Raw genomic sequence first — 12058 nt, 5'->3', positions numbered from 1 at the left:
CCTCCATTATTTGAATGTCAGCAGACAGCAAGAAGCCTCCCAGATCTCCAGATGCATTTGAGATATCAAAAAAGTACTCCAGAGTTTTGTTCAGCATGGGGGTGAGTAGAAAATGAAGGCTAATCATGTTTTGGGTGTACTATTCCTTTAAAGGGACAATAATGTCTCATTATTTACGTTTTTTTTTTAATTTCTACATCAGTTATTTACTCTGGTTGCATACCAGTTTTTCCTGAAACACGACCACGTCTTGATGGTTTGTTTTTTTCAAATTTCTGTCTTTTCCTTTTTGCTTTTGCTTGATTTGTTAGTAGATAAATCCCTTTGTGTATATTTAGAGTAACACCTGACCAGAGGTACGGTACTGAGCATGTGTGCAGGGGTTAAACAACGAACCTTTCACCTGGATCAGAGATGGGAAATGTGGAGTCAACAAGTCATCTCCATGTCATGTATTTGTTCTACCCAGCCACTGAAGCAGGTGAGTCCAATCTTCACCGTGAATCAACCTGTGCAGATTGGACTCACCTGGTTAATTGACTGGGTAGATTAAAAACATGACATGGAGATGACTTGTTGACTCCACATTTCCCATCTCTAACCTGGATTTAATGAGCATAGACTTAAATATCTTTTCTAACTAAGCCCTCTCCTTTTTCTTTCTTATATAAAAGGCCTGCCTTAGCCTGTAGTAACCATGATAACATTACAGGGATATCTAGTGGTGGTGGATCAATGTACAGTATTATATTACGCAATAAAAACTTTACTCAAACAGGTTGGACCTGAGCTTCATATCATGGGGTTCCTCCTCATTTTATTTCTGTCTTTCATTACACCGCAAACAAGCGGCTGTTTTTTGTAATGCTGTTATCACACATTAGGGATGGAACGGGTTATGAAAACTGTCCGAACCGTTCAGTTCGACTGTCTCGGTTCGATTTGCGTGTGTTGCGTTCGTTTCATGCACTACTCCTTTTTCTCATAAACGAAGCGTTTACACTCCAGAGCAGAAGGTGGTGGTACTGCGGCCAAAGCCAACCACCAGTGGTTAACAAGAAGAAGAAGTGAAGCCGCATCACCGGGTGTAGCAGAAAAAAATCAGTTGTTGTGGAGAATTGTGTGGGTATGGCGAGTGGGAAAGAACAGGAGTTGGAAGACGTGCCAGCAGCACTTTATAGGTCTGCTGTATGGGACCACTTTGCATTCAGAGTGACCTACGATGGCGGCGGAAAGAAAGTTATGGATAAAAGTGCAACAGTGTGCAAGCATTGTGCAACACGTTTTGTTTATGCTAACAGCAACACGACCAACATGTCAGGCTAACAATCAACATATATCGAACCGAACCGAACCATGGATTTTGTGAACCGTTCCACCCCTATCACACATCAATGTTCTCTCACAGATATTAATGACTTATAAATACATGTTAAAGAAGTCAATGCTGCAAATGCGAGGACATATGATGTCATGGATGTATGTGATGGATTGTGAGGTGAAACGGCTCATAAAGATACCTGACTATAAGTCTGATGAACTGTCTCCCTATGATTGTTTAATTCTCTGTGAATTCATGCTGCTCATTCGTTAATTGGATCCTCGTCTAAAGGACACACTGTTTTTAATTTTAACATTCACTAGATCTAATGAACCAATTGAATGATTTAATTTTCATTGTTCACACAAAACTACGACAGAACTCGGCTGATTAAATCAAGAAATGAACAAATGTGATTGGCTTTAAGGAGGATGGAGACACAGGACACTGAGTTTATTCAAGGAAACCTAATCTAATTTCTCATTTCTATCTGCAGTTCAGGAGCTTCTGTCTTCTTACCATCCACACCATGAGGTAGGAGAAGACAGCGATCCACAGGGTGGAGGCCACGAAGGTGACCATGAACCAGCGGTGCCAGCGTGGCAGCAAACAGTTAGGCACAGTACAGTAGAGCAGGAGGCCCAGAGGCCAGGTGATGAACCACTTCACCCGCGCACAGCAACTGCCTGTGACAGGAAACAGAAAAAAAATATCAAAGATGCTATCTACCTGGAAACTCCAGCTTCCAGCAGCTGATGATGACAGTTAGAGGTCTTAGTGTGAGCACGGCGCCTGCAGAACTACAGCTCCGTATTTTATAACATTACAACCACACACTTGTTTCTTATTTTATTCTGACTGAACAACATAAAGCAATTCTACTTTAATATCCTTTATTAATTATAATCTGAAACTTGTGGCACACATTTGCATTCAGCCCCCTTTAGTTTTGATGCCACAAAATAAAATTCTGAGCGACCAACTAACTCTGCCAAACACAAGTATTGGAGAGGCAGGAGGAGGATGTGATCCCTTTGGTATTCAGAAGCCAAAATGTATCATGAAACAGATAAATGTGACTGTCCAATAAAAATAAATGAATGTACCATGAAATTAGAGCTGCAGCTATTGATTCTGTTAGCTATAAATTAGGCTTTCGATTATTTTTTTCCACTAATTAATTAATCTAAACAGAAATAACTGGAGCCAGTTAACATTTCTAAATAGATGAACATTTGGAAATGAAAAATAACCTTTATTGTACAAAAACATGTAACAATATGTGTACATATACATGTAATGCTATATATGATAAAAAGATTTGAAGCGGAAATTTTTTTATATTTTTACTAGATTCTTGTTCTTTTTTACTCCTATAAGTAGGTTATTCTTTCAGGAAATGGTCTGTTTTAGATGTTTTATATTCTAGGATTCAACTCAATGACTAGTTTATTTATTTTAAACAGTTATTTTCAATAGTTTTTAAAACTATTTCTTTAATAATGTAATGATCACAATTGCCCTACATAAAATGATTCAACAATTATTTTTTTATCCAAAACATGAATCAAATAAATGAACCAATAAATTGTAAAAATGCACAACTAAAAAATTTACATTTACCCTTAATTAATGAACAACACTTTTAAAATAATGGATTACACTATTAATTGAATTTAAGACATTAAATTTATTTTAAAATAAATAGTTGAGGTAGCTTGGACGTTGTGTTGGAGAGGGAAGTGTTGGAGTCTCTGCTGAGACTGCTGCCCCTACCTGGATAAGCTGGAGACGAAGACTACGAGTAAAAATAAAAATAGTTTTTTCGCTTTATATTTATAAATAACAATAATTCTAAACGTTTTTAGAAGTCTGTTGTCTGCTTCATTTTTATTTTTGGGCCTGAAAAGAAATGTTTGGGTCCTTCTGCCCAAAACATCTGTTTGGCGAAGTCAGATGGCAGCAAAAATATTTAAGAGGAAACTTTATCCATGAGGGGAAGCATGGTGATGGCAGCATCATGCTGCTGGGATGCTTATTTCAGCAGAGATGAGGAAGCGACTAAGAATTGATGTGAAGGTGGATGGAGATAACCAGGAAAATATCTCAGACCGAGAACAATGATCGTAAACAGGCAACCAGAGCTACAAAGGAAGGACCCAGATCAAACCATTACCAGGTACCGGTATTAGCCTGGACCAGGCAAAGTCCACACCTTAATATTAGGGAGAAATCTGTGGAAAAACTTGAAGATTAAAAATCAGAGACAGATTTCATCCAATCTTACTAACCTGGAGCTTTTTTAAATCAGAGGAATCAGTTAAAACATGGAGGGAATCCAGTGCAGCGGTAGATCAGGTGCCTCATATGCAATACAGTGGCTCTATGTAACCTTTATTTATAACGGTAGATCCCACTGAGATTTAAAATATCTTTTTCGAGAGAGACAAGAAAATACATTTAAAATAAAAACTTGGTGAATAAAATCTGTCTCCCTATCTCTATATATATTTTATTATTCCAATTTTGTTATATAGGAAACAAAATGAAAATAAAATGATATATAAACTTTATTTAAACTTAAATTGATTCATTATGTTTGTATCAAGTTAAATCAAACCTAATAATACACAGTTTGCTTCTCAAAGTACAAACAGTAATTTTAATTTTAATCCATCCAGTGCAATTTATTATATTAATTTTGGTCTATATAAAACAAAATTAAGTACAAAAATAAAAATATACATGGGCAGTCAGATTTTTATAAAATACCAACTTTAAATACGATTTCAATTCAGTTGAAACATTTCAAAATAATAAAAACTTCTTTTTTTAAAGGCACTAAACACATTAGAGAAGCTTTAGCCCTTCAACCTTCTCCCCTCCTATCTCCACCCATTTGTTATTAAATTCTGCCAAAAAAGGTCACTGCATATATAAAATAAATCTAACAACTGTTGGATCTATCTAAGAATCATTAGTTCCTTAAACACTATTGTTCAATGTCTTAAAAAAAGGTACAAAAATGTGCAGATACTATGACTAAAGCCATAAACAACTTTTATCTGTTGGATCCATCTAAACACATCTTTAATTTAACATTACTGTTTCATGTAATTAGAGAAGCAAACTGCATTAATAGGTTTGATTTAACTTGATTAAAACTTAATGAACCAATTTAGGTTTACTAAAACTGAAAATAAACCATAAGGTCACAGATCTATTGAGAAACATTGTTGTTCAATTGTGCACTAGGGCTGCATCTAATGATTATTATGCTAATCGATTAATCTGTCGATTTGTTTTTATATCAATTGATTAATAATTGGAAAGCAAAAGAAGATTTTATACAGAGTTTAAACCGGGTGAAGATCAAACTATTCCACATATGGAGTTCTGGATAGAGCACGTCTGTCAGACAAAATCCAAAACACAATTTGTAGTTTGTGGCTTTTATGTAAAACAAATCTGGTCCAAAAAACTGACTGCATGAATCTGTCAGTAAAGCACGAACATCACCGGCATTAGAGGTATAGTGGAGGATGTTCTTTTCATATATATAATATTTCCTCCTAATTTTCAGTAATATTTGGTGATATGTTTACGTAAGGTCGTCCAACGTGCTTGTCCCCTTTTTCAATTACTGGTGGTGAGTCCGACATAGTGGAAAAATTGATGAGCGATACAAACAGAAACTTTTAAACAGAGCGTGCACGAGGAGAATATGGGCTCATGCATGCTCTCGCACCTGTTTAATAGGCGTTCCCTCTCTGAAGCGGGTACTGGGTCCTCCAATATACCTTTAATGAGGGAAAAGGAAAACTTGTAGAGAATCAGCCACCTGTGATCCTCACCTGGCATGCGCACAGGATTAAAAATGTCGTCTTCGTCGTCGTCTTCCTCCTCTGGCCTGCACTCCTCACCTCCTAGCTTCTCTCCTGCCTCTGTGTCTCCTATCCCCGGCGTCCCACCTCCATTTTCCAGACTGCAGGAGCCCGTCCTCTTCAGGTTGTTGCTGGGCGACCCCTTCCTCGACCCGGCGGCGGCCTCACCGTCTCGCTGGTATTTGGAACTCCTGATCAGTCTCTGTCTCTGGTGGCAGACAGAATAAACTTCTAGTGTCAATGAGTCACAAAAAAAAAAAAAAATCTAAACCTAAAAGTTGAAATGAGTACCTCGCTGATAAGCATCCGTCCTGCCATGGAGAGCCTGGTGCGGGGGGAGAAGTGGGGGGTGATCATGATACGCAAACCGGCCTCTGAGAAGGACAGCTTGTGGGGGTTGAGTATGAGCAGCTCGTCCACCATGAGGACGGGCTGAGACTCCTGACCTTGACCTGCGGGAGTTTTAACTCGTCAAGAACAGACAGAAGCAGTCAGAAACGCCTGCTGAGCAGAGATGTTTCCTGACCTTTATTGAGAAGAACCATGGAGGTGTTGCAAGCTGAGGCCTCGTCTCCCGCCTTGTTCTCTGGGTTCCCCTCCGAGGAGCGGCAGCACGGTCTGCTGTTCCTCAACCGGCACATCACAAACACTGAAATCTGGGAGTTGAACCTGCGACCCAACAGACAATAAAAGAGGTTTAAACTTTCAGCTCCATGCATGAAGATGGCAACTGATGTCAGTAATTTCCCTCTGGGATTATTAGAGTATATCAAAAGTCATTGTGAACTCACTTCATGATCACAATGTAGATGCCATACATGGTCATGAGGATCAGCGACTCCCACCTGCACAGAGAACAGCGTCACTGTTATTCATTACCACTCCATACCTGAGCCAGCTTCTCAATATGGATTCTCTATAGAGCACAATCTATGCTTTGTAGTTCTATGCTCTCACTCAGAGATCACCTCAAAATAGTAAAATAACAGAAGTCTCATTCAGACATTAACTGTATCTGTTTTTATCTCTGGTGCATTTTTTTGGTTAAAACAAGTGTGTTCCTCATTAAGTGTAGTTACTTGTAATGGGTGGAATAGCCACACATTTTACCCCAGTAAGAGTAGTGATTCCTCATTTATTTACCCTAGTGAAAGTAAAAAGAATACTGCAAAACTATACTTTTTTACTTTTTAAAACTACTGAAAAACTACTCCTTAAAGTAAGTTTTTTTTTTCTCAAAAGGTTACTAAAGTAAATGCAACTAGTTACTTCCAACATCTAATGGTTAAATAGCCGTTCCTGTAATCGATTCTACCAAATATAAAAGCATTCATTCATTTTTCCAGATCCTGCAGAAATATTAGTCCTTTAATCCTGGTGGTTTTCTTTAGGCCATAGAAAGCAGATTTAATATTACTTTAGCGATAGTTTCAAGGTGTTGCTTTATTGTATGTCTCGTACCATGTCTTTCGGTTGTGCTGTTCTTTTTTCATCTCGGTGCAGGTGATGAAGCAGACTGAAAATGTTTTGTCATTATCTCCTTTCTATCTCTTCTTTCTTTTATTTTTTCTCTTTTTTTTCTTTTTTCCTTTTTCTTTTTCTGTTTTTCTGCTCTATTTACATTGCAGTGTCCATATAAACTGTAAAACTCCCTGCAAAATTATAATAAAGCAATTTGTATGCATGAAAGTAAAATCTGTTGGGCACTTTTTGGCATCAAGACAATTATTCTTATTGCCACATTGCCAGACAGGACACTGTAAAAAAAAAAAAAAAGAAAGCAGATTTTTCACTGTCATTATGAATCTCTTTATGTCTGAGTCCATTACCACACCCAGATTTAGAGCCTGAAGCTGCCTGCTGATTTCTAAAGAAAACAAGAAAATATTGGCTCATCCATGCATTGATTTTTTTTCTATGCATTTACCCAGAGCTTTATTGGGATTTTTATGCTCATGGCATGAAGAAGGAAAGTGGATTCACTTCTTTGGTATGAAGTTAAATCTTTATAGACTTGGGGCTATTTCTCCCATTTATTTCATTAGCTTGTGCTTCAGAATATAACGCCTACAGAGACCCGGGCTGTTAGAGACGAGCTGAAGCTGGGCCTGTGGAGTCATCCCTATGGTCGGTTTAAAGGACCCTGTGTGAGAGAGGAAGGGGTGAGATACTAAAGCATCGAACCAGACTGTAACCTGGATTAGGGAGAGACTTCAGCCACACAGATGGGATTGGTTATAATACAGACGCCAGTGAGATTCAAAATCAACTAACTGTTGCTAATATGTAATGGCCTCTTCCTTTTCTTTTTCCCACTTCTAGTCTACATCCTTTGGAAGGTGACTAGATGAATAATGTGATGACATGAAGTCATTTCTAAACTAACTAAGAGTTACTTAAAGTCTTGCTGCCCAGTCACAAACTAAACCTTGAAGAAAAACACACAAAAAAAACAACATATTCTTTTCCAAATAAAACTAAATATGACAAGAATTGGTCCTGATAAAGTTTAGTATCTTCTTTTTGAGCTTGAAAAGAAATTTTCAAGCTATAGCCAGGATATTCCTGGCTATAGCTAAGTAAAAATATCTGACTCACCAGACAACTCTCTCATCGTAGATAACCTATAGAAGGAGCAGAGCAGAGAGCAGCAGATGAGATTAAAGCACAGAAAGAAAGCATCTGCACCTAAAATGTAGGGCTCACCATTATAAGTGCCAGGACAGACAAGATGTAGTAACAGGAATCTCTAAAAAGTGACCACCAAGTCAGAACCACTTCCTGTGGAGGAAAAATTCAGAGCCAGTCAGTTTAAAAAGGATGGAAGAGCTGAGATGCAGAAGAAGAAACAGAAGAGGAGCATCATTATGCACTGCTTTTCTTAGACAGAAATGAAGAATGTATAATAGAAAATATTGCATTAAATATATATCTTTATATGCACATTCTTCTTTCGTCGTCTTCTGGTTTCTGTGACCTTTAGCATTTTGAGGCGACATCATTTGTGTTGAGTCAGTGAAAGCATTTGGCAAAATCTAACATCAGCATGTAAAATGGAATCAAGAAATAAAAATAGTAGGAAAATATTCACCAAAAATAACTGCAGTCCACACTGCAAAAGCTGTCATCTCAATCATTTTTTAAAAATAAGAGTATTTTATGATTTCAGCAGATATGTGGGGCTATTTTTCAATGGAAGAAGGTAATTTATGTTTACAATATGAAAAAAATGTTTAATCTTATTTTAAGTACATTTTATCTTGTTTTCTTAGTCCAAGGACAGAAATACTGATTTCACTGGCAGATCATCTTATTTATTTGCTCAAATTAAAGGCAAAGTTCCAAAACATACACTTATTTTTAGATCAGATACCAATCTGATTATAACATATTATGGATTCTTAATGGGGAAAAATGTGGATATTAAAAAATTAGAATATCTTCAAATATGTTATCCCTCAATTAGAAAGTGTAACCCACACTGTACAGACTCATTACCCATGGTTTGAAATATCTAAAGCCTCTATTTATGTTAATCTTTTGATGTTTTAATAATATCTATATTTATTATTTTAAATATCATGCATATAACATAAATAATTGTCTTAGAAAATAAGATCATTTCATAAGATCAGTAAAAGAGAGTCCTCTATCTGGAATGTCAGGCTTCTGAAAGGAGGTTCCTTTTTATGTCCTTAATACTTGGATGGGTATCCTTCAGCATGAGCTACTGCATCAGTAAAGCGTAGCGTCGAGGCAATCAATCTGAAGTTTTAATGATGTGGAAGAATCCGCCCAGGTTTGCCTTAAGAGCGGCCTTCAAGTCATCTGCATTTTTGGGTTTGGACTTACTTCAGTAGATGTTTGCAGTGACTGTGGAGAAAACATGGTAGACCAACACCAGCTCATTGCATGGCACTCCAAACCATCCTAAAGGTAGAGACTTTCAATTCAACTTAAAGCACCACTGATTCAATTGCTCTCAACCCTAACTCCAGACTGTGGGATCTTTTTTTTTTTTTGAAAGAAATGCAAACTAGGGCTGAACTATTATCCCAAAAAAACAAATATTGTGATTATTTTAAACCAATATTGCAACTTTATTTCAATTTTACTTTGCACTAACCCTAAGTTCCCCAAAGTTTCACTCCAGGGTTTCAGGTTTTTCATGACTTTGAAAACTTGCTTGTCCTGCGTCGATTGCTGCAGGACTTTACTGTTACCTTTGGGTGAAAGAGTGGTTACTTCTACGTGCATGCACAGACATGCATGCTAGTTGCAAATCTCTCCACCTTTCTTTATACACACACCTTTCTGTGTGGTGTTAAACCCAAGCATTTTACTGCCAACTAAAGAGCCGGAGTGAGAAATTTAGGGTCTTATTTTTTCTTTATGTGATGTGACTAAAATGTTGTGCCCCTCCGAATTGAATATTGTGTTTTGTTAAATTGTGATTATATTTTTTTTCCTCTGTAGCTCAGGTAAGACTGTTAGAGCCCCTGTCTTGGATGCATGTGTGCATATGGGCATTCCATGCTTCAATGGGGACAGAGGATGCGGGATTTCAGTGGTATCCCACAATGTGGGATTTTATAGTTGGCTAATATACTTGTTGCCTCATATGGCCTGTGTTGTCAGTGAGATAAAACATTTTAATTTTTTATAAAATGGCTGAATGAGAAACAAATAAATCTGGTGCTGCTGTAAGATTTTGAACTGACAAGACCCAACAAAAATAAATAAATAGAAAATAAAACAAAGGTATGAAATAAATATACCACCTGGCCTGCAAAGATCCCACTCAACCCGATGATGACCAGGATGTTGAAAACAGCTGAACCCACGATTGTGCCGACTCCAAGGTCGCCTTTGGTGATGAAAACACCTAAAGATGAAAAGCTGTAGTTTGACTGCAGAACTTTCTAAAGTATGTTTTGTTATAAATACTTAGACATAGACTTAATTTATATATAGCAGTTATAGTCTGCTGCAGCTGCATTTTTAAATAACGAGTAATTCAGGATATTCTGTCTGAATCAGTTTTTATACTTTTACTCTGCTCAAATATCCCACACCATTCCATCTCTAGCAAACATTTTGGTATTGATAGAACCTTTTTCTTTTTAAAAACTATGAATTACTTAAAAACATTATAAGGCCACAGAATCAGCAATGCTGGTTCCCGTTCTAGATTCATAAAGCTACCAACCAATCAGAGAGGTGAAAAGCTCGGGGGCGGAGCTTCCGGCAGCCATAAATGTTGCCCCAGCCACATCCTCACTGAGATGCAGGTTCTAGAAGATGAAATAAAAAATGGAGTCTTGAATAAAACAAAAAAAGTCAAATAAACCTATAAAAAAAAAATCAGAAAATTAAATGTGGAAGAAGGATGGGTTTCCTGACCTCAGATATTTTCTCCAGGGAAGGGACGAAGTAGTCATCACAGACGATGGCCAAAGCGTAGAACATGTAGATTGCCTGGAAAGGATAAAATAAAGAAATAAAACAAAGCGCACAATGACTCAACTTTAAATGCAGCTGCTCGGTTTATGTGTTTGCCACTGTAGCGTTCTGCAGAAGTATTCATACCCTTTGTACATTTAAATATTTTATTAGAACCACAGACTTTAAGCTTTTTTAATGAGGTTTCAGAACAAAAAAAAGTTGTTGACTAGAAAGTTAAGGGAAATAATAATTTTCTTTTACAAAACGTTTCAATCTTCATTCTAATTCTAATAAAAATAATGGAGAGCTTTCGGAAGTCATCAAACTAATATTTGTTGTGTCATTTCATCTCAGTAAAAATCCAGTTACTCTTTGAAAGCCTCAGAGGTTTTTTTGGAAAAACCTCTGAGGCTAATAGTCAATTGATGAATCGGTTAGTGAAATAATCATGGAACCGAATCGATACCTTAAGGAATCGCACACAGACTGTAAATTGTCCATTTGTTAAAAGAAATACCCACTTTCAAAATTACCGACTTGGAGAAACAACTTGGCGGACAAAACTTTACAAAAAAATACATAAATTTTCCACTTAGAATACATTAATCACTGTTGAGAAATTCAAAAACTGGTTCCTTATGATGCAAAATCCCGTTGTTCAATTTTTAACAAAAGGCTTTTTCACCCTAGAATGAATAGCGTACCTCTTTAAGAGGCCAAACTAACAGATCATTAATCAGAGAGGCAGCTAAAAAGCCTGAGATTCAGATATCCAGAGCTCTGCTAAAGGAATCCTTAAATAAAGCAACTCAAAACCTGGAGCCAGAAGGGCATCTGGTTCAGATGCTAAGGCCATGTAGAATGCGTTTTAAGGGGCTTCATGGTGTCTTGCAGTGTACGTTTGGAAACTTTTTGCCCGTTTGGCTTGAAGTGCGTTAAGCGCCTCTAGAAAAACTAACCAAAATGCATTCGGTGTGAATGCACCATTAGAAGTCCTTACAGCAGTTTGCAATAAAACACTTAATAGGAAAATATGAAGAAGTTACATTAGAGCAAAAATAAGCTTTGTGCCTTATTTGCAAAAAGTACACCAGTGGCAGCATCATGCTGTGGGAATGTTTTCTTCAGTAGGAAAAGTGGAGCTCCTTATAGTTGACTGCATGGATGGAGCTAAACTTCAGACGGTCCACGTAGTGGGGAGGAGGTTCACCTTCCAGGAGAGCAATAACCCAAAGCTAGGGCTGAGCTATATGACCTAAAAATCTAATCTCAGATTTTCTCCTACAAAATTGAATCAAGTGAGTTTCTCCCTTACTTAAGTTGAATAATAAAAAAAAAAATAATAAAATAAAAACAGCATATTAGGTCTGCAACCAGCTGCAACAACAATCAATTAATCTGTCTGTTA

The 12058-nt window shown here is 37.1% G+C and overlaps 1 protein-coding gene across 1 annotated transcript in view; it reads right to left on the bottom strand.

The window, feature by feature from the left end:
- Positions 1 to 12058, bottom strand: part of LOC107089843 (sodium/potassium/calcium exchanger 3-like) — a 58458-nt gene that overhangs the window by 1559 nt on the left and 44841 nt on the right. Inside the window, exons 5-14 of the mRNA XM_015382847.1 lie at positions 10609 to 10683; positions 10415 to 10499; positions 9987 to 10090; positions 7912 to 7986; positions 7804 to 7829; positions 5997 to 6050; positions 5732 to 5874; positions 5497 to 5657; positions 5176 to 5413; positions 1841 to 2007 (exon numbers count right to left, since the gene is read on the bottom strand). Of these exons, the coding sequence (XP_015238333.1) occupies positions 1841 to 2007; positions 5176 to 5413; positions 5497 to 5657; positions 5732 to 5874; positions 5997 to 6050; positions 7804 to 7829; positions 7912 to 7986; positions 9987 to 10090; positions 10415 to 10499; positions 10609 to 10683 (1128 nt within the window). The remainder of the gene's footprint in view (positions 1 to 1840; positions 2008 to 5175; positions 5414 to 5496; positions 5658 to 5731; positions 5875 to 5996; positions 6051 to 7803; positions 7830 to 7911; positions 7987 to 9986; positions 10091 to 10414; positions 10500 to 10608; positions 10684 to 12058) is intronic.

The sequence above is a fragment of the Cyprinodon variegatus genome, unplaced genomic scaffold, assembly GCF_000732505.1.
Source record: "Cyprinodon variegatus isolate N-32 unplaced genomic scaffold, C_variegatus-1.0 Scaffold268, whole genome shotgun sequence".
Lineage (NCBI taxonomy): Eukaryota > Metazoa > Chordata > Actinopteri > Cyprinodontiformes > Cyprinodontidae > Cyprinodon > Cyprinodon variegatus.
The sequence above is the reverse complement of the archived record's forward strand: the minus strand, read 5'-3'. Positions and strand labels throughout refer to the sequence as shown.